The following is a 23,199-nucleotide window of genomic DNA, read 5'->3' as shown; positions in this document are numbered from 1 at the left end:
ATATATATATATATATATATATATATATATATATATATATATATATATGTATATATATACCTGTGTTGGCAACAACGGGGTTGTTTGCTGTACCGCTTAGTATTGAATTTCCTTGACCTTAAGCCACCATAATAGAAATAATACGTGCTCTGTGAAGTAAGACTAACATACAAGAAGCACACAGAAGTATCTACCCGTTACGGAGAGTATTGGAAAAACCGGTGCAGGTTTTTCGTAAAAAGACGTGTGTGCAGCAAGCTGTGTGATACGTTGAAACTTGAACCTTTGAACACGTTGATTTGTACCCCCATCATAACAAAATAGGTAAGATATACTTTTCTACTTATTGTCTGAAGACTAACTATCAATCAATGTAGTGGATACATAGCACAGTAAGTTACTTTGCTTACACTTTTGACTTATACTTGTCATCTGGTATTATCGTATTAATGAATGAATGAATGCATGGACTAAATGTATTCTTTGTTAGAAATGAGAGTTCATCCAATAGATTCGATTAAGCTTTTCAGTATGGTCAGCGATTGGTCAGTCAATGGACCATGCAGAGAATCAAACTGGCTTTCTTTCTTTTTCAATGGATTAACTGGCAGACAGACAAACATGCAGATATATAAATATTTGGAGGATAGATAAATACATAGAAGATCGAAAAGTACATAGAAGATGGATAAGTACATAGAAGGTACATTACAAAAATAGGAGATAGATAAATGCATGGAAGATAGGTGAATAAAATAAAAATACAGAGTGTACAGAGCTATAACTATGCAACAAAAAAAAATACAAATACAGAATACAGATCAATTACTGTGCAGCAGAGTTTATAGTGCTATTGCTATGCAGTATTGTGTGCATGCATTGGTATGTAATAGGAACATTTAGTGATGCAAAAGACACCCCACCCCTTAAAAGAATTCTGAATGTGACACTGTCACACCTGACTGCACGTAATTTTGTACTCGATATTTTTCTTCTTGTGAATGAATATTTACAATCGCCTGTGTACAAGTCCTGAAGAGTAAATACATGTTAAGATATCCATAAAACATTAAGAATATTTCTTGTAAATTACAATCCTCTGCCGTTTGCGACACATTTTTCAAAATGTGTTCACGAGGTAAATGCTATTCATTATTCCGTATTAGAAGCACATATTCTTATTAACAATATAACTGAGAATAAGTTCACGGTTGCCTAACAAATCTGCATCGGCACCGCAGTAACGACAGTAATTAGTAAATAAATACGCCATTTACTTACGAGGAAAAAACGCACGAACACGTTTCTTGTATAAAAACTAAAATAAATAAAACAAACAATTTATGATATTTTGATGCGTCGATGGCATAAGACCATCTGTTCAAAGTCTAGAATTCATGAGACCACTCAAGAAATCGCTGAAACTGTCGTAGCTATAGGACCAATGTTGAAATCGGTAAGAGTGTCATAACTACATGCCCAACCCACTAATTCCTAACTAAACAATGCTGTATTATATGTATTTTTCCCCATGGTAACTCCGGTCACGTGATAGATATACGGCTTATTTACATTTACTGAATAAAATAAATCTATATCTAATTGTCAACGGAATACAACCTTGAATTTCCCATTGTGGTGGGATCAAGATGGGTTTTGTTTGTTTCGATACCACCGATCTTCACTTAATGATTTTTTTCTCTCAATGTAACCATTCCAGAACTTTCCTGACACATTTTAGGAGTGTACATAAATTCCACTCAACGTACGAGAACAGGAAACACAACGAAAGCTTGCGGTTTGTTAGCATTAACAACTGGTTTCACAACTGATATGTATAAGGCGGTTACAGCGCTACTCTCATAAATGGACAAATACATATTTGATCCGTCATCTAAATATTGACATTTATTACCTTATTCTCCCCTACCCCTCCCTCGAGGACCAAACGTACCTGTCCCTCATTTGTAAGTGCCAGCTGATTTGCTGTTTGACTGATAATTGGAGAATAGTGGTAGCCCGGTTGGTAGAGCGTTGGACCTGCATTCGAAAGGTCGCGGGTTCTATACAGTCCCAGGCTGCGTTGGTTTCGTCTTGGGGAAAGTCCACTTAGCTCCCATTTTTCGGCATAATGTAGCTAATAATGTGCTAAAACGCCGTAAGAAACAAACATAAAAAACAGTTGTTTGCTATTTACCTTAAATCTTTTGTGAACTTGAACGTAGACAGTTGATACCTTATTTTCATAAAAAATCCAAACATATATCAAAATTAAAAGCCCGGACCCTTCCATTATTCGACGACTGTTAGACAGCTATCCAGTTTCAATAATGCGAGCTTGCATATCTAGTTTATTCGTATAACATGCAGAAACATTCCGCTGAACAACACATAAGTTAATAAGGCTATAGCCTAAGACCCTCATATTTTGTGGGCTTTCCATTTCATATTGAAGTAATAGCACAGTGACCTTCCCTCCCATTAGCCTTAGGCCCTTCATAGCTTAATATTTTGTAGGCCTTACTCTATGTCCCCATTCTATATGAAGTAGCAGCTGAGTGGCCTTCCCTCCTATAAGCCTTAGGCCCTTCATAGCTTAATATTTTGTAGGCCTTATTCTAGGTCCCCATTCTATATGAAGTAGCAGCTGAGTGGCCTTCCCTCCTATAAGCCTTAGGCCCTTCATAGCTTAATATTTTGTAGGCCTTACTCTAGGTCCCCATTCTATATGAAGTAGCAGCTGAGTGGCCTTCCCTCCTATAAGCCTTAGGCCCTTCATAGCTTAATATTTTGTAGGCCTTATTCTAGGTCCCCATTCTATATGAAGTAGCAGCTGAGTGGCCTTCCCTCCTATAAGCCTTAGGCCCTTCATAGCTTAATATTTTGTAGGCCTTATTCTAGGTCCCCATTCTATATGAAGTAGCAGCTGAGTGGCCTTCCCTCCTATAAGCCCTAGGCCCTTCATGATCTTAATACGGCCCTGTTAATAATATTATGATGACACATCATTCTGCTTAAGCAGGCGAGACAGTGTCCTCGAGCAGACCTGGTTTCAAAGGTAAGTCACATTGTAATATTACACAAAGTTTCACTTGAGTACAATAACTAATGTAGACAATATACTAGTGTTTAAACAAATGTAACACATCTCGATGTTTTTGACGCCTTCGATCCAGACAAGACATGATACCCCCAAAATATCAGGATAGAAAACTTCAGGAATATACTAGGATTATTTCAAAGTTTCTGTTAATGTAAAAGATTTTGAAGAATTTCAAGAAACCGGAATATAGAATTTTAATGTTGACGCTACCACCGTCGCCACTGCCACAAGAAAGTGATACGTGTGCATCGTCCTTCACGAAACAATAAAACACAGCCACCAATTTTTCTCTCAGGAATTATGACAGGCTGTGTCGACAAATCCGTGAGAGGTAATTACTGGATATTCATTCAAGGGAGGTAGATTAGGCAAAATAGTGAGTTATCGGATGAAAACAGACACTTCTCTATTCAAATATCAAGAGTACAAAGTCTTATATGTTTCATTTTGATGGTATTACACATCAAATGAAGCTAAAAGGGAAGATTTTGCACTACTCTTTTCTCGTAAAGTTATAATTTAAAGAATGTTCATTGGAGTATCTAGTGTCAATTTGTTTCAGAATCTTTACATGTTTCTCTAGAGACTTTATGTAAAATTTATTCAGCATTTATGAATATGCAGTCATTGACAAGATAAATCGAAATAGACTGTTGCTTTAATCGCTTTAATCTCTGAGGTTACCCTTTCTCAACAAAAGCGTACGACTTTTAAATTACGCGCAAAGAAAGCTGACTATAGATCCTGTAAGCCAGTTCAAAATATGTCAGGAATTAACAAAGATCTGTATCATAACAACAGGTCCAATCATATTGGACCAATTAACAAAGATCTGTATCATAGCAAAAGGTCCAATCATATCGGACAGGTTAACAAAGATATGTATCATAACAACAGGTCCAATCTAAGACTTCCTTACTATAGAAATGCTGTGTCACTATTTTCTTCACAACGGGAGTTGAGTCACAAAATAGTCTATTTACTGGCGCTAAATAACATATCAGAGATAATCAATGACCAACTAAAGAAAGGCAACCATTGACTTGCGTCTAAGCGACGGCCTGTTTGTTTTAATATCAACAATCTTTGCTTTTCGAGTCAATTACACCATTTCAAATCGGGGTGGGGTGGGGTGTTGTGTTTAACTTTTCTGAGCCGAGAAGTGTCAATTAGGGCTTTCGTAATTAACAAGTATGACGACACAGCGGTAACGTTATGGTTGGCAAAATATATAGCAGCCGCGAATAAAAAAAAAAAAAACAACAACCAACCCGAGGGAAGAATCGCGCATTATAAAATTAAAAGATCTTTCATACAATTTCAACAGATTATAGACTGGAAATTTCATTGATTTTGATTAAATGTAAGCAGACGTTAATTTTGTTCACATTTAGTCTTCGTAATTCTAACATCTTGGTAATAATACAAATGAAAAGTCACGTGATCAAATCACGTGGTGCATGAACGAGTTAATAAGCAATTCCAGTAATTCTCTTTGATTGAAATGTTGTATACAGTTAACAATTGCTTAGAAAGATACAATCACATAAACATATGGACTCTCTCTTTCTTGTAACAGTTTTATTATCACCGCACTTCACCTAAGAACGAGAATGTTGCTGCCGCATTTTGTCGGCGCGTCCGTTTGTCCGTCAGCGACAAAGCTTGCAATGGCTTCTATTCGAACACTCCTAAAAGGATTTTAAGGAAACATTTTATACTAAACGTGTGATTGGAGAAAATGCGAAGGAATGTAACATTTTTTAAAACTTGTTTCCTCTGGTCCACCTTAATGGGATATTTGACAAAATTCTAAATAGAGGTATTTGCGGTAAGTTTGTCGTCGCTGCTCCTGCCACACCGCATGGAGGATTTTGTTTAAGCTACGTTGGCTAGATGTGTGGTTGGTGTAGATCATTGGTGTGTGTAGTTTTCAAGACATGTTCAACGATCTGACTGGGTTGGGCTGTGCCTTCTGTAAAGTAATTTGCGTACAATGCTTTTGGTTTTCGTTGACTCGTGGCATTATTTACCGTCGCTCAGCAGAGAAAATCAGAGCGAAATAATAATTCGTTGTGAAAAGAAAGCAGAGTTCGCGTAGATGCAGCCAACGGTTGTTCTTTTTTCGCCTTTGGACCATTCTTAAATACTTTAAAAAAAAAACAAAAAAAAAACCAAAACAACCTAATGGTATAGGTAACATTGGATTTTTGAACTGGTGCTATAAATAGCTGTAATCAGTTGAACCAATTTGTAATAGCTAACACACTTTCGGTTTGTCTCATTTAAAACACCAGTCTTTTGTGCACACTTACATTATAACATAAAGTAATATTACATTCATGCCAATGGTTCAGACAATAGTGTTACGAATCTAGGTCTTAAGAAGCCAAAACCACCAGTATAGTATAACCAACAGATACTATAGTTCTCTAAGTTACAAATTTAAGAGGCACGTGCAATATTGTGAATTTAACCCCAAGCAATCTTAAATGTTTCATCACAAGTCCAAAATTATGGAATGTTCCAAATGAATTCCGATAGTCTTCAATGACCTGATTTACCAATACTCTTGAATGTCCTGATGTAGTACACTGATACAATCCAGAATGTCATTCATCGAGGTATCAATGATCCCAGCGTGGCACTGAAGTTCAAACATTGAAACTATTGATTTTACAGCTGAATATATGGTTTATTTGTGGTAATGTATTACCTCATTCGTCCGATATAACACCGTGTTTGCATTTTAGATACTTTGAAATCAAAATATGTTATTTCTATAGCCGTTACTGATATCAAACATTCAAATTATATAAATATTGCTGCTTACAAATTAGGAAAGCATAGCTTGCATAAATCCTTTTGATACTAAATGATTATCCTATTGACGATATTTGTATTTTAAGTACTTTTAGGTGTGGTGGACCTAGCGCCTCCTCTTCCTTAGGTTTATACCGATATTTTCTAGGTAAATAGTGAATTTTCCTTCCCCAGATAAAGTGTATTATTTCCTTCTACAGTATATTTCACATGATATCTGTCAAATCAGTCGTTTTTGTTGTATACCAAATATACATGTTAGCGACTTGCACTCTTTCCACTAAATTAAGAAGTGAAAATGACCAAGATTCTATTATTAGATTTCTTTTACACTTTCTCTACAGTTAGTTTATAGTTAAATTTTTGTATCGACTTTTCTCCGTACGGTATTCCCAATGCTTTCATTACTTATTTTATGTGGCTTGAGGGGGATCCTGGGCGATTACCTCTCCAATTTCCAATCAAGAGTATTTCACTATTATCGTGATATAGTTTCTATTCCGTCGTTTTACCAAATTCTATATAAAAAAGTTTAAAGAAAAATCTGTGTCTTGTAAAATGTTTCATTCTTTCCCCATATTCGGTAGCTTAATTCCTTTCATATTCCTGTTATTAATAATTTTAATACATAAAATCTCTATTGCAAAGACACATAATAACATGAATAGACGGCATCCCTGTCTCACTGAGCGTTCAGTCATGACTTACAATCTTATTTTTCGACATTGTTGCCATTGAAGGAAAATTTCTCCAAACCTGTAGTTCCTTGAGACTGTTTTGATAAAACCATGTTCTATTCGATCGAGTAGCAACAGTGTCCCGTTTTCTCTGCAGCATTGGATGAAATCTATAACGGTGCTAATAGGGTATTATTTACTATATTCCTTCCCCTCTCATCGATTAATATTGACTATTAACCCCATTCATATTTTTAATCTATTTGATAATATTTTACTTAAAATTTTGTTGTCTGTGTTTAACAGCGTTACCGGGCGCCAGTTTTTTTAAAGTCGTCTCTTTCCCATGTTTATAAATTAAGGTCATGATGTTTCTGTCATTTCACCGTTTACCAGTTTATCGCAGTGGCGTCACTAGTGGGGTACGGGGGGTGCGGACCGTACCTGGTGACGCCACTGGTTTATCGTTGCACAAGTGCTCAAATATATCTATTAATTTAGCTTGAAATCTAATGTAGAAATAAGTTGTTAGTCCATTCAGATCAAGTGATCTCCCCTTTTATATGTTGTGCTATGACCTTTATTGTCTCCCCTTCTAAAATAAAATTGTCACATTGTGCTTTTGCTCTTTCGTTTATCTGGTTAAAATTTATGCTGTCGCAGTATTCCTTCATTTCTTCCTGTCATATATTTTGTTTAGTGTACATGTCTTTGTAGTATTTCCTTACTTCTCTCAGTATATCCTCCATCTTTGTGAATGTTGGTTGTCCGTTTTCAATTTGTCTATTTTTTTTTCTCTTTTGCACTTTTTATTTCTATATTTCTATATAGTCCCTTTGTTTTATTGCATACATTAGAAAATTTCCCTGCCTTTATTTTAGCTCCTTGTGTTATGTTTTTTTTCTCTTTCATTCATTTGGCTCATCCGTTCTTTCTTGTTCTCCTTAGTTATGTTATTATTTACCCGTATATCTTTTGTATCTGTTTTTATCCTCTCTCTCTCTCTCTCTCTCTGACGGTGTGAATTTCACTATCTCTTACTAAATTTTTTAATTTCTCTTTTCATTTATTCCCGCTGTATTATTATGTTTGTGTGTTCTCTCCCTGTAAAATCCTCTAGTACACTATTGACTTTCGATTTGTATTCTTCTACAATTGCGTTCTTTAATTTCCAATGTTCTTGACAGCATCTTGTTTTATTTATCATTTTTACATTTAATATAATTGGGATATGGTCTGATAATGTCTTCTTGATAATTTCACATAACTGTCCAATAATAGTTTCTTCCTTCGATATGTAAAAGTTGTCTAGTCTACTAGCTCTGTCGTCTCCATATCTGTTTGTGTATTCTCTCTTGTCAGCATTTGTTGCTCTAAATGTATCAATTAAGTTATTATTCTTTACAAATGCTTATACCAGATTCTTTATGGCCTGAGCGTACCACATGTAACATGTACCTCTATCTAATGCACGATCAATCCAGTTTTAAAATAACCCTGCAAATTATACGGTTTTCTACCGTGTATTCTTGCATGCACTCTGTTAATTTTATAATAAAATCCGTTGGGTTCTTTTTTTTTTTTGTTTGTTTGTTCTGCTTTAATATCCCGAAGGGATATATACACTCATAAAGTGCCACCCATTGATGTTAATATGCATTAACCTTCTTGCAAAATGAGGTTTTACTCTAATTATTTCCAAATTTAGTTTCTTAGATTCGTTTATTAGAATTATGGCTACCCCTGCCATATTTTCTGCAAGGGAGTTATTTACTAGTTGTTGTTGTTGTTGTTCTAGGGTTTAACGCCATTTTTCAGCACACGATAGGCTATACATGGCGGCCAGTATTAATGGTGTATTTACTAGTACCAAAGCGTCTAATTTATATTCGAGATCTTGTAATTTTTGTTTCTCTGTATTGTGTTATCGCATTACTTGTTTCTCTATATTGTGTTGTTGTATGTTTTGTTTCTCTATATCGTTTTGTTGTAATTTTTGTTTCTCTATATTGTGTTGTATTTTTTGTTTCTCTATATTGTGTTGTATTTTTTGTTTCTCTATTTTGTGGTGTTGTATTTTTGTTTCTCTATATTGTGTTGTTGTTGTAGTACAACACTATCATAATTAATTGTTATTTGCACCATCTGCTTTGTCTTTTATTCCATTTATAATAAATTTCAATATCCGAAGGTTTATTCCCTCCATATTGCCATTGAATATTGTACTGTTAATTCTACATTATATGAGTGTGTTCACATATGAAATCACTATAAGAAAGAATGTGCCTGACGGTAGAAGCGACATACAAATACTTGTCGTTCTCCATTGATTATGCAGTTCAGGTTCCTACACACTGTTCGATGTTTTGCATTTATTTTTATCATTTACGTGTTAGCACGATAGAAACTAAATTGTTCTAACGACTACCTTTCTTGTTAAACTTTTCTGTCTGCTAATTTTGTTTATATTATGTATTGGTGAAACAGGCAATGCACAATATCAGTAGAATTTCCTGTTGGTTCCTTCTTAGTACGTACCTTCATTTATGTATCAAATATAAGCGTGGAGGAAGAGAATTAATGTGAATTTACTTCATGAATGGAAAAATGCATAGCAACTTTGTTTCATGCGAAATTAATCCTTCGTCTACATAGTATTACTTCTTAAAGTACCATTTTTGTTTATTATTATTATTATCATTATTATTATTTTATTATTATTATTATTATTATTATTATTATTATTATTATTATTTATTGTTATTATTATTATTATTATTATTATTATTACAGAACACCTAAATAAGCTAAAGTGGAAATTATGGCTGATGAAAGACGTAAGCCGCCCTTGCTTCGGAAACAAACGATTGTAGTTGTGACCCCTGGCGAGGCGGGAGAGGATGGCGACTTTGTGCAACTTCGAAAGGTTCGCCAAGAGGTAAAGATTTTCCATAAATGTAACTCTCCATGGTTAATAATAATAATAATAATAGTAATAATGAAAACAAGAACAACAGCAACAGCGGCTCTACTACTTATATTATTATTATTATTATTATTATTATTATTATTATTATTATTATTATTATAGTAGTAGTAGTATTAGTAGCAGAAATTTGTAAATTTGCTATCCACAACATTCACACACGAGTCACGGCCGTTTTTCCTTCAGTTGACTTCCTCAGAAACCTTCCAGTCTTGCATAAATATTCGCTTCGAGTGGAATTAACAAGTGATGGTGGCATCAAACGGAATTGTGAATGATTGTAATGATGCTGTGTCACACACAGCATGCAAAATAAAAGATGATCTGTTTCCGCATTGAACTGATTATTGAAGTTAAAACGACTGTGGATAAAATGACATAGTAAATTATCTCTTCAAAACTCACGAATCACGTCTTTGGTTTTTGTAATACCTATGAAGACGTTGATGGCAAAATTTAATAGTTGAACTAACTCAATTAATTAAAAGATCTCTGTTTATAACATACTTTTCAATTACAAAACAAATGGGCATGCAACCTATCAATTGCAAGAAAAACCTTTCTCTTTTATATAAAACTAATAATGTGTGATGACATGAACTTTGGATCCAGTTAGAAAACTATGTAAAACAACCTTAACTATATTTATTTATTTATTTATTTATTTATTTATTTATTTATTTATTTTAAATGTGGAGTATTTAAACCAATTCAGATATTTCTGAGACACTCCAACAATGTATCAATAGTTGATTGCTCTAAAGATAAAAGACCAACAGCCTAAAAAAATTAAAACTTTAATTTTAAATCCGTTCAATCCATGACTTTTTGATTTACCTAATACAGGTGAAAATATGTTTCATTTAGCATGTTCACAAGATAAGCGCAGTACATGGTAATTGACCTTGAACCTGATATCATGAATAGAAGATATGGCAACATGCCATGTTTGGTTGAATCCATTATTAATATTGCCCGCAATGAATATGCATTTGTTGTTACCGAAAAAATCTCACAAGTCATTACAATTTGGTCTTTTCAATATTCATTTTAAGTCCAGATCATTTTGAAAATCTTTAATAAGATCAAATACAGATTTGGAAGACTATCAAAGCCATTCAGAGTGAGTGGCGTATTATCATTATACTGTGTTTCTGAGTGAGCTTTGCATTTGTATATCTATTCCTTTATATGTTATCTGATATTATCACATGAGCCAAAATCAACGCCCATATTATACAAAATATATGACGAAAGAGGGTCACCTTGTATACAACACTTTCCATTTAAATCCAAGACAAAATCTTATCCATTGACTAAAGCACAGGATTTTATACTGTTTCAACTTATTTGCCGAGTTTCGAGACTCGAACCCACGAAGACAGAAGTGATATGCCCGTGATCCGTAACGGTGAGCGCATGTTGAAATAAACTAGTTGAAACATAATAAATTTACGGTTTAATTCCTGTAGAAACAGCAATGTAATGTTTTGCAAACACAACGGTTTTTCTGTTTTATTTGTTTGTCTTGTCTATGTTTTGTATTTGCCTTTGAAAAAGACTCATTAAGAGTCGAAATCGCTCAGGCTAATTAGATACTTGTTTTGCACTGTTCGTTGTCAGTTTATTGCATTTATCTTAATCAATCCTTGACACACGTGATCCAGGGGCCCCGAGTGACCCAAAGGGCTCTCCGTTACGGATCACTGCCACCTCACTTCTGTCTGCCTGGGTTCGAGTCTAGGATTCGCCCAATGTTGGTATGTGAGAAAGCTTGCCAGTAGCTTCTCGTGGGTCGGTGGCTCCTCCCGGGCTTTTCCAGGGTTCTTTCTCCACCAATAATACTGGCCGCCATGCATAGCCTGTCGTGTGCTGAAAAATGGCGTTAAACCCAACAACAACAACAACAACAACACACGTGATCTCTTGTTGGATCCAGTGCACTTGAAAGGACTGTCATTCGCCCAGGGGCGGATTAAGGCTCACTGGTGCCCTAAGCACTGACAAATCTTGGTGTCCCCCTCCTTTCCACGTACACCTGGGAAGATAACCCTAGGATGCACCATGATCAAGAAACAGAACATTATGATCAATTTGCACTAGTTTTATCAATTTTTTTTTTTACAAATCTTCATTCGTTTTTTTTTCTTTTCACCCTTTTCTCAACTTTGTGGTGCCCCCCTTTGGCCCTGGTGCCCTCAGCACGTGCTTAGTCTGCTTAATGGTTAATACGCTCCTGCATTCGCCATATGATTTGTATTCATTATATATATATATATATATATATATATATATATATATATATATATATATATATATATATATATATATATATATATATATATATATATATATATATATATATATATATTATTTCTTTAGCCTGTTACGATTGAGTAGCAAGAGTTACCCGTCCTTGGGACGATCGAGTTGCAAGACTTACTCGTCCCTGTCGTAATTATATTCGAAATAGTACACTTATTCACTGCACTGCTTACGCCTTTATTAAAGAACGATAGGTCCATGATGCAGGCTTGACATTAAAATGGGTCAAGGGGTATCGAGTGGCCGAGTGGTTCTGCGTGGGTTCGAGTCTCGGACTCGGCCAATGTGGATATGTGAGAAAGGTTGCCAGTAGCCTCCAGTGGGTCGGTGGTTCTTTTCGGGGTTTTCCTGGATTCTTCCTCCACCATTTATATTGGCCGCAAGGTATAGCCTATCTGGTGCTGAAAAATGGCGTCAAAGCCTACAACAACAGCAGCAACAACAACAAAATGGGTAAAGCCATGAAAATATTATGTACTAATACATGGCTCCTTAGATAAATACATAATGAGAGACAAGGTTTGTAACTCGAGAAATTAGAGCTGCTTATGCATAGCCTTTCATTTTTAGTTTTTTTACAGGTATCGTTTCTGAATTTTAGGTGTGATAATTTTCCTTCTCAACAAGCATCTTTAAGAGCTAGATTAGAGAGAAGCTCAGAGACAGAGAATATCTAAATTGTAGGATTTTTGTCTGGTCAGACATTGTTACGTTTTCCCCAGATCATCAGTATTTTCAAGGCTGTGCATCCTTATTAATAAATTGTAACTCTTAAGTAAAGGTGACATCAACTATGTATATGAGTATATAATTACTTTTCATGAGACAGATGTCTGTATTTTGCATTTCAAAGAATTCCAACTTTCTACAGAGCTACAAACCGGCGCCACCAAGAAGAAAATTGCTGATTGGCGAAAAGAATTAGAACATTTCTAGGTCATTACCCCAAACAAATATTTCGGAGAATCGGTTATTGTCTCGATATTCTCTGCTTTATAAATAGATTACAACGTGCGTTTTGTAAAAGTTCAGTGCCGGATTACCAAATAGGCAGAGTAGGCACCGGCCTATGGGCCCACGACGTTTAGGGGCCCCGCGACAACGTCTGTTTAATACATTTAATAATTTTTGTTTAATAACATAACATGTTAATTTTTTTAATAACATTTCTAATTGTTAATATTTGTTTTGTGTAATAAAATTGGTTTATTAAAATTGTTGGTTGGTAAAATTAAAAACGTATTAGGAGATAATTTGCGGAGGGGAGGGGGGCAAGATTTCGACTGCCTAATGGCCTCCACAGGGTTTAATCCGGCACTGTAAAAGTTGGTGGGAATCGGATGAAACACTGAAAGTTCACATTTCGAATCTAAATTGGCAACATTTATCTTATGAAAAGTAATTAAATGTTCACAGGAATACACACTGGCATCTTCTCTTCGGCATGTCAATGTGTCAATAAAACTTCAGTCCTGAAGATACCGGTGACCTGTGGCAATTGCAGAATCATTCGATAAGATTAAAACATTTTGGTATTCTCTGCATCTTAACGTCTCAGAATTCCTATTCATAAACACGAGTTAAAACGTGTTAAAATGGAAACTTTCTGCACATCAAAATGACACATAAATTGCTGAATTGTGGCACTGTAAATGCAAACACCGTTTACAAATTAAAGGGGAGTGTTGTTAAACTTCAACATTATATGTTCATAATATTTAGCCCTTTTAGTATCAAGCTTACATTTTTTGAATACTGCTTTGGTTAGCCCCCTTTATGGATCCAAATGGCAAACCTTTATTTTCTAGCAATGTATACATAGTTGACTGTAATAAAGATAAAAAGAGCAACATCTTTACAAGAGAATTTAAAACTTAAATTTTAAATCCATCCGAGCCAGAACATTTTTTATGTGCTGTATGGATGCACTGAAAGAGTTTGGGTGCTTTTGTAATTATTGATTTTGTATATTTGTCAGTTTATGAATGTCGTTATCATCGAAGGTGATTACATGACAACTGGTTCAATATACTTTAATGAGTACACATTCTAGTAATATTATTTTGATTGAACCAAAATGTCTTTCAAACTACTACATAAATCACTATAAGATTGTATTAAGTAAAGCATTACCATGCTAGCAGGGGGCCCCGAGTGGCCGAGTGGTCTAAAGCGCTCTCCGTTACGGATCACTGCCATCTCACCTCTGTCTGCGTGGGTTAGAGTCTCGGATTCGGCTAATGTGGGTATGTGAGAAAGCTTGCCAGTAGCTTCTCGTGGGTCGGTGGTTCTTTCCGGTTTTTTTCCGGGTTCTTCCTCCACTATTAATACTGGCCGCCATGTATAGCCTATCGTGTGCTGAAAAATGGCGTTAAACCCTACAACAACAACAACCATGCTAGCATAATGTTTATTTCCTTAATTACAAAATTATCTTGTTGGTTTTTTAACCTCTTCAATTCAGTCTGCATGTGACCTTACCATAACTCATTCCATCTTCTTCCTCCTTATTTCCATCAATTAATATTTTGTTATTCTTTCAACTGTTTTCACTGTCCCAGGCATGCCTTTTCTAAATGCTCAGTATTTTCATAATCTGTTCATTTGGTCTTCTTCTCATTTCTTGCATGAAGAATGTGTCATGGTTTTACCCCCGAATTCCTAACAATAAAGTTGGCAAGTAATAGAAGAGAATCATTTCTAACATGAAGAATTTAATACGGTTATACCCCCTAATTACTGACAATAAAATCTCTAAACATCGGTAAATAATACAAATCAGAATCTGCTGTATTTTCAACATTTTGAGTTTGATAAGGACGTATGTACTGAATTTAACAATTGTGAACGTTCTCTTTTATGGTAACAAGGAGGAAAGCTATGTCATATTGACGTATTTAGAACCAATAGGGTAAACAAAAGGGAAAGTGTGTCATATTGACATATTTAGAAACAATATGGTAATAAAAAGGAAACGTGTGTCATATTGACATATTTAGAACCAATAGGGTAATAAAGGGGAAAGGTGTCATATTGACACATTTGGAACCACTTGTGTAATAAAGGGGAAAGGTGTCATATTGTCATAAAGATCAATACTTTAATTATTGCACAACAGTACTTCAAAAAGTCACACCATAGCCATATGTTAAGAAATTTGCCAGAAGCCAATCTATGAAACTGTCCCATGCCACCTAACGTTACAGTCAGTTAGATTAGAAATGCTCAGTTATAAAACTCTTCGCCGCTGTTTCAGAGATAAGTACGAAAAATACTGTCATGTTGCGTTTCAAAACAGAGTTGCTCACGTAAATAAAAACAGTAAAAACAGCGCTGTTCTCGAAATGAGTCATAATGTATAAAGCCATTTCAGGTGACTTGTGGAAATTAGCGAGCAGAAATTACGACGTTAGCAAAGGGATAATCACAGAGCCTTTCACTCTCATTAACCTTTGATGAAACAAATAGAAATTGTTAGAATTTATGATAAGAACATATGTATCGATCCATTGCATTCAGGATATAAATAATAATAATAATGAGGACATTGTATAGCGCCTAATCTTTAGAAGCTCTAAGAGCTTTACAACATTGTTGTTGTTGTTGTTGTTGTTGTGGGGTTTAACGCCATTTTTCAGCACACGATAGGCTATACATGGCGGCCAGTATTAATGGTGGAGGAAGAACCCGGGAAAACCCCGGAAAGAACCACCGACCCACGAGAAGCTACTGGCAAGCTTTCTCACATACCCACATTGGCTGAATCCTAGACTCGAACCGCCGCAGACAGAGGTGAGATGGCAGTGATCTATAACGAAGAGCGCTTTAGACCACTCGGCCACTCGGGGCCCCCTTTACAACATTAGACAACACCTAAAACATATAAAACATATATAATGATATGATTACAAAAACAAACACCATCAAATTAGAACACATAAAACATGCTGAAAATATTTAAGGCATGAAATATTATAAGGTCTTTAAACTTGTTCTTGCAGTCGAAATAGGTGAATTTTAAGAGCACTTTTGAATGTGATCACTGTGTCTTTGTGTCTATGTTCAGTGGGCAATTCATACCACGTTGCTGGCCCCTGGTATGCAAAAGAACGTTGTCCATATGACTTCGTTTTCATAGTGGGAATAATGAGTATACGATTGTCAGAAGAGGAGCGTACGTATCTTGTTGGTGTGTATACATGGGTGAGGTCTGATGGTATGTTGGACTGGGATTCGTCACTGAAACGTAGCACAGAAAACAAATCGTGTGTTTGATTCTGGATCGAATGAATAGCCAGTGTAGGGTACAGAATAGTGTGTGTGTGTGTGTGTGTGTGTGTGTGTGTGTGTGTGTACTGATCGTAGTACTCTAAGGATGATCCGAGCAGATGTGTTTTGAACTTTTTGAAGTTTCTGGAGTAGATATTGAGACGAACCAGACAGAACTGAGTTACAATAGTCCAGTCTTGAAAGTACTAATAAACACACAGTTGTTTTAGTGGCATCAACTGAAAGATATCTGCGAATGGAGCTGATGCGTCTCAGCTCAAGATATGCATCCTTGAATATGTTCATGACATGTTGGTACAATGTGAGAGTACTGTTGAGAGTAACACCTATGGTTCGTACTGACTGTGTGAATTTAATGTTGGTGTTGCTGATATTTATCGGTAATAGTAACGTCAAAAGACAACATGGTTACCTTTAGAACTATTTATAGCACAGTGGCGGAAGCAATGCGCACTGGCCACTTGTACTACTTTTAGACACAGCTTATTGGTTTGTCACAACCCGCAGGAAAAACGTGCTTGTAATCGCCGATTAATGACTTATTACACCTATATAATCAATTATTTTACTACTAAAGTCTTCTTTTTGTTTAAAATATGTGTCAAATACTATGGAATAGACCGCTTCAAACAACTATACGTACTTAAGAATAAGTGATTTTCGCAATAATTCAAACGCAGATTACTCCGCCGCAGGACTCCAGCTCTGACAATATGTATCTCTCACTTTCTTATATCAAAGAAATCTTCCACGATCCTAAATCTGATGTGTTCTCATTTGCTTTCTTTGTTACTTCTTTAAAATCATTTTCTATCGGAATTAATTTCTGTATGTTCTATTAATGTTGTGAAAATCTCTTTTGATTAACATGAAGTGTTTATCGATATAAAATTCCATCGAAATAAAACACTAATATATTCAACTTGGAGAAATAAAACTTTGCATTTTTATTGGTTATATATTAATAAATTTCTCCTTGAATTTATATTTATAGAGGAGATCAAAGGAAACAAGGGCTCTTTCACATCACAATGGTACCGCTTCGTCAGTCAGCACTGTTATTATCGACAAGAAGGAGACAGAAAAGAACCTTCGCCCAACCAGTGCCACCAACCGTCGCTTGGAAGAACGAAGACGGGCCCTCTTTGCCTGTGTTGATGCGAATGATCGAGAAGGAGTTATCCAAAATATTGCTTTGATTCAAAATACTGGTAAACTAACAGATCCTTCAATTGTTTCACCTGAGACAGGACAGAATGTCCTCCATTATGCTGTTTCACAGGAAAAATACAATATTGCCAAGTACATCATTTTACAAGCAGATGAGGAACTTCTCTGTCACTGGTATGAAGTCACGGAATCTGGAATACATGGAAAGAGAAATGCGCTGCACATTATCACGGAAAAGAAAAATCGAAAACTAGCGAAGTTATTCTTATCAAAATTTACAACTGTAAATAAACGACTGTCGGTGCTGAAGCTGGAGACTGCAGTAGATATCGAAGGACAGAGGCCAAGGCTGTTTTCTTGTCTTCTTCTAGCCGCATATCACGGTGCCAGTAAACTTGTGAGGCTTTATCTTGACAGTGGTATGGACGTAAACCATATGAATGGGAAGAAAGATACGGCCCTGTTGTGGGCAGCTAGATGGGGACATAATAAAACTGTTCGAGTCTTATTATATGGAGGAGCAGATGCCAATGTGATGAACGACAAGGGTTCCACTGCGCTCTATTGGGCCGTGAGATACGAGCATGCTCACACAGTAAAACTTCTCCTTAAAAAGAGTAACGCATCGCCAAATATGACCAGAAAATTGGGCTTAGTTGCGCCGTTGATCGTGGCTTCAGCGTACGGAAACAATGAAATTGTAAAATTACTAGTTTCCCATGAAGAGACAGATGTTAATATATGTATTCGTGGAGGAGAAATTCCAATTCATCATGCTGCTAGTGAGGGTCACTTAGATGTTCTTCAAACACTCGTGGCACATGGCGCCAATTTTAACCAGCCGGACGAAATGGGGGACACTGCATTGTTATCGGCAGCACAAAATGAGCATGTAGATATTGTGCGTAAATTGATCACTCTAGGAGCCGATGTCAATCACCGAAATCACGAAGGACACGATACATGGTACTATGCTATACAAAGTGAGACCACTGATTTGTTGCAGATCCTTGTAGAATTATTGGCCATGAGCTCTCAATTTGGTGTCACGACTTCGGCAAGGCCACCACTTTGTATCGCAGCTGCAAGCGGTCGTTGCGATAAAATCGATTTTTTATTACAAATGGGGTTGAATCCAATGGAATCAGACAACGATAAAAACACCTTTCTTCACCATGCTGCCGTGAATGATCAGTTCAAGGTCATCGAGAAATTTAAAGACAAAATCAAAATTGATTCTCAGAATAATGATGGAAATACGCCTCTTCATATTGCTTGCCTTCGTGGATATGAGGCAACAGTAAAAGCACTTTTGTCTTGCAAGGCTGAAGCAGACATAAAAAATAACAAAGGGGAAACTGCTTTACATGTAGCCGCCTATTCATCCCAAATCACGCCTGAAACCGTAAAAGAATTGGTCGCTTATACAATTAAAACACATGCATGGGAAAGTCTTAATGCAAAGGATTTTCAAGGTAATAATGCCCTGCACATTGCTGGAAAGTTTGCCAAGCCTAGTGTGATGTGGGAGTTTAGATTCGTCCGTTTCAAAGATAAGGATAACGATGGTAATACACCACTCCATGAAGCTGTCAGGCCAGGCGAACCAGAAGCATTGCAGAAAATGCTGGACATCTTCGAAGCTTTTAAACGAGATGCGAGGATCAATGAACAAAATTTTGAAAAGAACGAGACCGCTCTTCATGTAGCGGCAGATGAAGGATTTGGTGAATGTGTCAAGCGTTTAATTTACCTCGATGCCGATCTTTCGCTTAAGGATAGCAACGGAGATACCGCTCTACATCGACTTGTGAAGAAGACGGTAAACGAACCTAGCAACATGTTAAGACATCTGCATGTATTTGATGTTATCCTCGAGAACGTAGTTTTTTGGTGGTGTAAGAGGAACAACATTCCCTACCCTGAACAAGACAGCAAGGAAATGCACCGATACTTAAAACGAGATGCAACAATTTTTCTCACCAATGACATTGCAAACAATGATGGATTGTCAGTCTTGGGTCTAAGTTTCAGAGTTGGAGCACCTCAAATCATTAAACGGCTACTTATGATGAAGGACGTTACGATGTTCGAGTCGCAGGATTCGACCCATTTCCAGTTTGATATAACACACGTTACGCCCAAGACGAATAATAGTTCAAAGGGCTGTTGTGGTGGAATCAATGTCTCGCCAACCATTTCATGCCTTGAATGGCTTATAAAACAGGATATAAAAAATAGATCGGCGCAGATCCTGGACTTGCCACCGATGAAACTAATTGAAATATACTACACCTCACTCACAGCATGGACGTTTGTCCTCCTTCTGATTTGTCATATTATCTACATGAGTTTGTTCACATTTATTGGCGTAGAACTACAGAGGAAGCTGAGGACAAACCCAGATTCCATAAATTCTAGCGATGCCATTACAATCTTGCTGTATGTAATCGTGCCTTTGGAGCCCGCGGTCATCATCATATTGGTTATCTTTTCCTTGGTACGCTCTGCAATGTTTGGTGACTTTGTAAAGCGGACTCAGCTGTCAAGGAAAGAGGGATTCATGGCTGCGCTGAACACTGTTGTTCATTACACGCTGATGATCGTCAGTGTAATATTTGCGGGATTAGTTGCAGCTTGGGTCGGTCTTTTCTCTGTTAGATACTCATTCCAAAATTACTTTCTTGCGGCGGCAATCTGCATTGGATGGCTGATGTCTATTGCGTTCACAAGAGGCATAAAAATAATCCATTACTTTTACCGCCTTCTGCTGAACATGATTTTTCGAGATGTGTCGAGATTCATCATCGTTTATTTGTTTGTGATGCTCGCCTTCGGGTTTGCTTTGCACGTTTTATTCCAAGTCTCAGACGTAATTGCACAGAAGTATACCACCCCTGGTGATACACTTTTCTTAAGTTTCAATATGTTGCTAGGAATGGATGCACTGTATGGCCAAGATCCTGATCTTGACACAGAATTTGGAAAAGTCGGCCGTACTGCCACATACTCCAAAATATTTTACATCATTTACCTTGTACTTGGTACTATCATATTGTTGAATCTTCTGATTGCCATGATGAACGATTCTTACTCAAGAGTACTCCAAGAACATCAAGTGGACTGGCGGATTGGGTCAGTAAGTCTTGGAATTGAAATCGAAACATTTTTCCCTCTTAGTAGACATTTTGGACGTGTAAGGATCCATTATGGACCCCTTGGTTGTAACGTTGAAAATGAGGATCTGACTGGGTTTAATCGTTGGTACGTTGAAATGGAAACTGACGACTTTAATCGCTATTCAATAAAATACAGTAAATTTGGTGGTGAAAACGAGGACATCACAGAAAACAGGCTTGCTGAACTGGAACATCATACAAAAGCTATGGAGGAGAGAAGACAAGAAGAGCTACGGCTGATTCAGACTATGTTATCAGACCTTAACGCTTCTTTAAAAAGGTGATTAGTCCCAAGAAGAGTGCAAAGATGGTTTTAAAACAAGGACAGGATAGGAAAAAAATCCTATATGGTTTGGAATGGCATATGAAACCTATCGAAACCAAATCAACATGCACGGTGTATTCGATGGATTTTTGTCAGAAGGCTATAATGCTTTATAAAAAGAGATGAACGTTGTCACGCAGATAGTGACTATGGGCTGAGGTTACTTTGGAGAAGAGACTAAACGACATGGAAAAGCATATAAATGGCTGGGGGGCACAAGAACAACTTATTCCATTCCTTCAATGTCTAGAATTCCAGAAGTATATTGCAATATCCTCGGGACACACATGCCCATTTTAAAAATAAATGACATGATCCATACTTATAGTTTTATTCTATACACATAATGAGGCCTTTATTACACACTGTGAGGCCTTTAGGTCACACAACGAAACCTTTCTGTCACACTTTGAGACCTTTATGTCACGCTATGAGGCCTTTATTATACACTGTGAGGCCTTTAGGTCACTACTACGAGGCATTTATGTCACACCGAAGCCTTTATGTCACACACTGAAGCCCTTATGTCACACTAGGAGCCCTTTATGTGGCTCTCCACGAAGTAAAGTAAACAGTATGACACTCCAGCTATGTTACGAACCTCAAGATTAGTTATGAATCTTTCCGTTTTTATGGCTTCTGACAATTACTGACACACATAAACACAAAAGGGACACACGTTTGTTAAGAAGGCTGGCCCTAGAACAAGCAAACTTAAGCAAGAAACAACCAGAACAGAAACAAATTCAGTTAAATCTCTTTGAATTACTTTGAAGTACGATTGATCGAAAACAAACACGAATGTTAATTAGATTAACATGAAAGAGGTCAAAGACACGAATATTAAATTAAATTAGATTTTAGCTGATGAGACTATGTGCCAACTCGGAAATTAAATCTTTTATGCAATTGTAAAAAATGGGAATTCTTATTTCAGAATGAAATAAAAACGTAGAAAAGAAAATATTACAGTCCGTACTTGGATACAATATACATTATTCTTACTACCTATTCAAACTTGTGCTATAAACATGAAAATTGATTGGAGTAGGATACACGCTGGTGTATGTGTTCAAAAATTTAGATCATATGACCTGGTAAGCAAAATGCCCATTTTTGATAACCTTTTGCGGATTCGTAGAAATGTAATTACAAAAGCATAATAGAAATTCTGTGATCTCTTTAAAGTATGAGTAACTCAAATTGTATAATAGAGACAACATTAGATACATGGCAAAGTATGGGCTAAAATGTAGCAAGTGATCAGGGACGTACTTAAAGTATTTGGAACCCGGGGAGGATCCTTCATTTAGCACACCCACAAATAATTTTAAAATGTAAACACACAGAAAAAATATATTATGTTTGGAAGTAGATTTTTACTAAACAGTACAGTGCTGTCATAAGCAAATTGGAAATAACTTTTACTTTGGCGAAATTTTCATTCTGTTTGAAAATTTATTCCGGTATTTCAACTCTCCTGATGGCACACACCCTCCTTCTGGCTTTCACCCGGGGCGGACTGCCCCCTCCCCCCTCGCACCCCACCCCCTTAATATGCCACTGCAAGTGATGATTTCTTTTAACCGTCATTTTTATATACTGTATGTTCAATGGACTGTGTGTAGTTGACACTGATCAAGGTAAAACATTAGAATAGACGTTGTATCAAGGTAAAACGGATTAGAATAGACGTTGTATCAAAGTAAAACGGATTAGAATAGACGTTGTATCAAGGCAAAACGGATTAGAATAGACGTTGTATCAAGGTAAAACGGATTAGAATAGACGTTGTATCAAGGTAAAACGGATTAGAATAGACGTTGTATCAAAGTATTACGGATTCGAATAGACGTTGTGCAATATAAAGTATAAATATTACCCATCCCCAAATGATATTATCATCGTTGGTCAATTAGCTCTTATTTAGGGTCGTATTCACAGAACGTAAAATTGGCGAATCCTGCTAAAAATGGACATGATTTTAAATCAAAATTTGACAGAAAGCAAATGAAGTGAATGTGAAATACGTTAAAAATATATATTTTATATAATTCCACACAAAGTCTAACTAAAAACTGTTCGGTGATTTTGTACGGATTAGGTTATCTTTCTCTTCTCTTTACAAGGGTAGTTGATAAACTTAATTCCACAACGATGATGAACGAAGTGAATCGACTGCCCTTGGCTAGCAAAGACAGAACACAACCATGAAATTTAATGAAATCATATTAAAAAAATATATGTGATTGCTATAGTCTACTTTTGTCAATAGTTACTAGTACCTTTTAATAACAACATGGGATTTACAGATAACTCGA

The 23,199-nt window shown here is 36.3% G+C and overlaps 1 protein-coding gene across 1 annotated transcript; it reads left to right on the top strand.

Moving 5' to 3' along the window:
• Positions 1-210: 210 nt before the first annotated feature.
• LOC149791609 (transient receptor potential cation channel subfamily V member 4-like) lies at positions 211-21,199 on the top strand. Its single transcript, XM_089969226.1, has 3 exons — positions 211-324; positions 9,397-9,541; positions 17,199-21,199. Exons 2-3 carry the CDS (start codon positions 9,425-9,427, stop codon positions 20,835-20,837), a joined length of 3,756 nt encoding a protein of 1,251 aa, XP_089825352.1. The 5' UTR covers positions 211-324; positions 9,397-9,424; the 3' UTR covers positions 20,838-21,199.
• The last annotated feature ends 2,000 nt before the right edge of the window (positions 21,200-23,199 follow it).

This window comes from Sinohyriopsis cumingii, chromosome 9, assembly GCF_028554795.1.
Source record: "Sinohyriopsis cumingii isolate HCF-2022 chromosome 9, ASM2855479v2, whole genome shotgun sequence".
NCBI lineage: Eukaryota > Metazoa > Mollusca > Bivalvia > Unionida > Unionidae > Sinohyriopsis > Sinohyriopsis cumingii.
The sequence above is the reverse complement of the archived record's forward strand: the minus strand, read 5'-3'. Positions and strand labels throughout refer to the sequence as shown.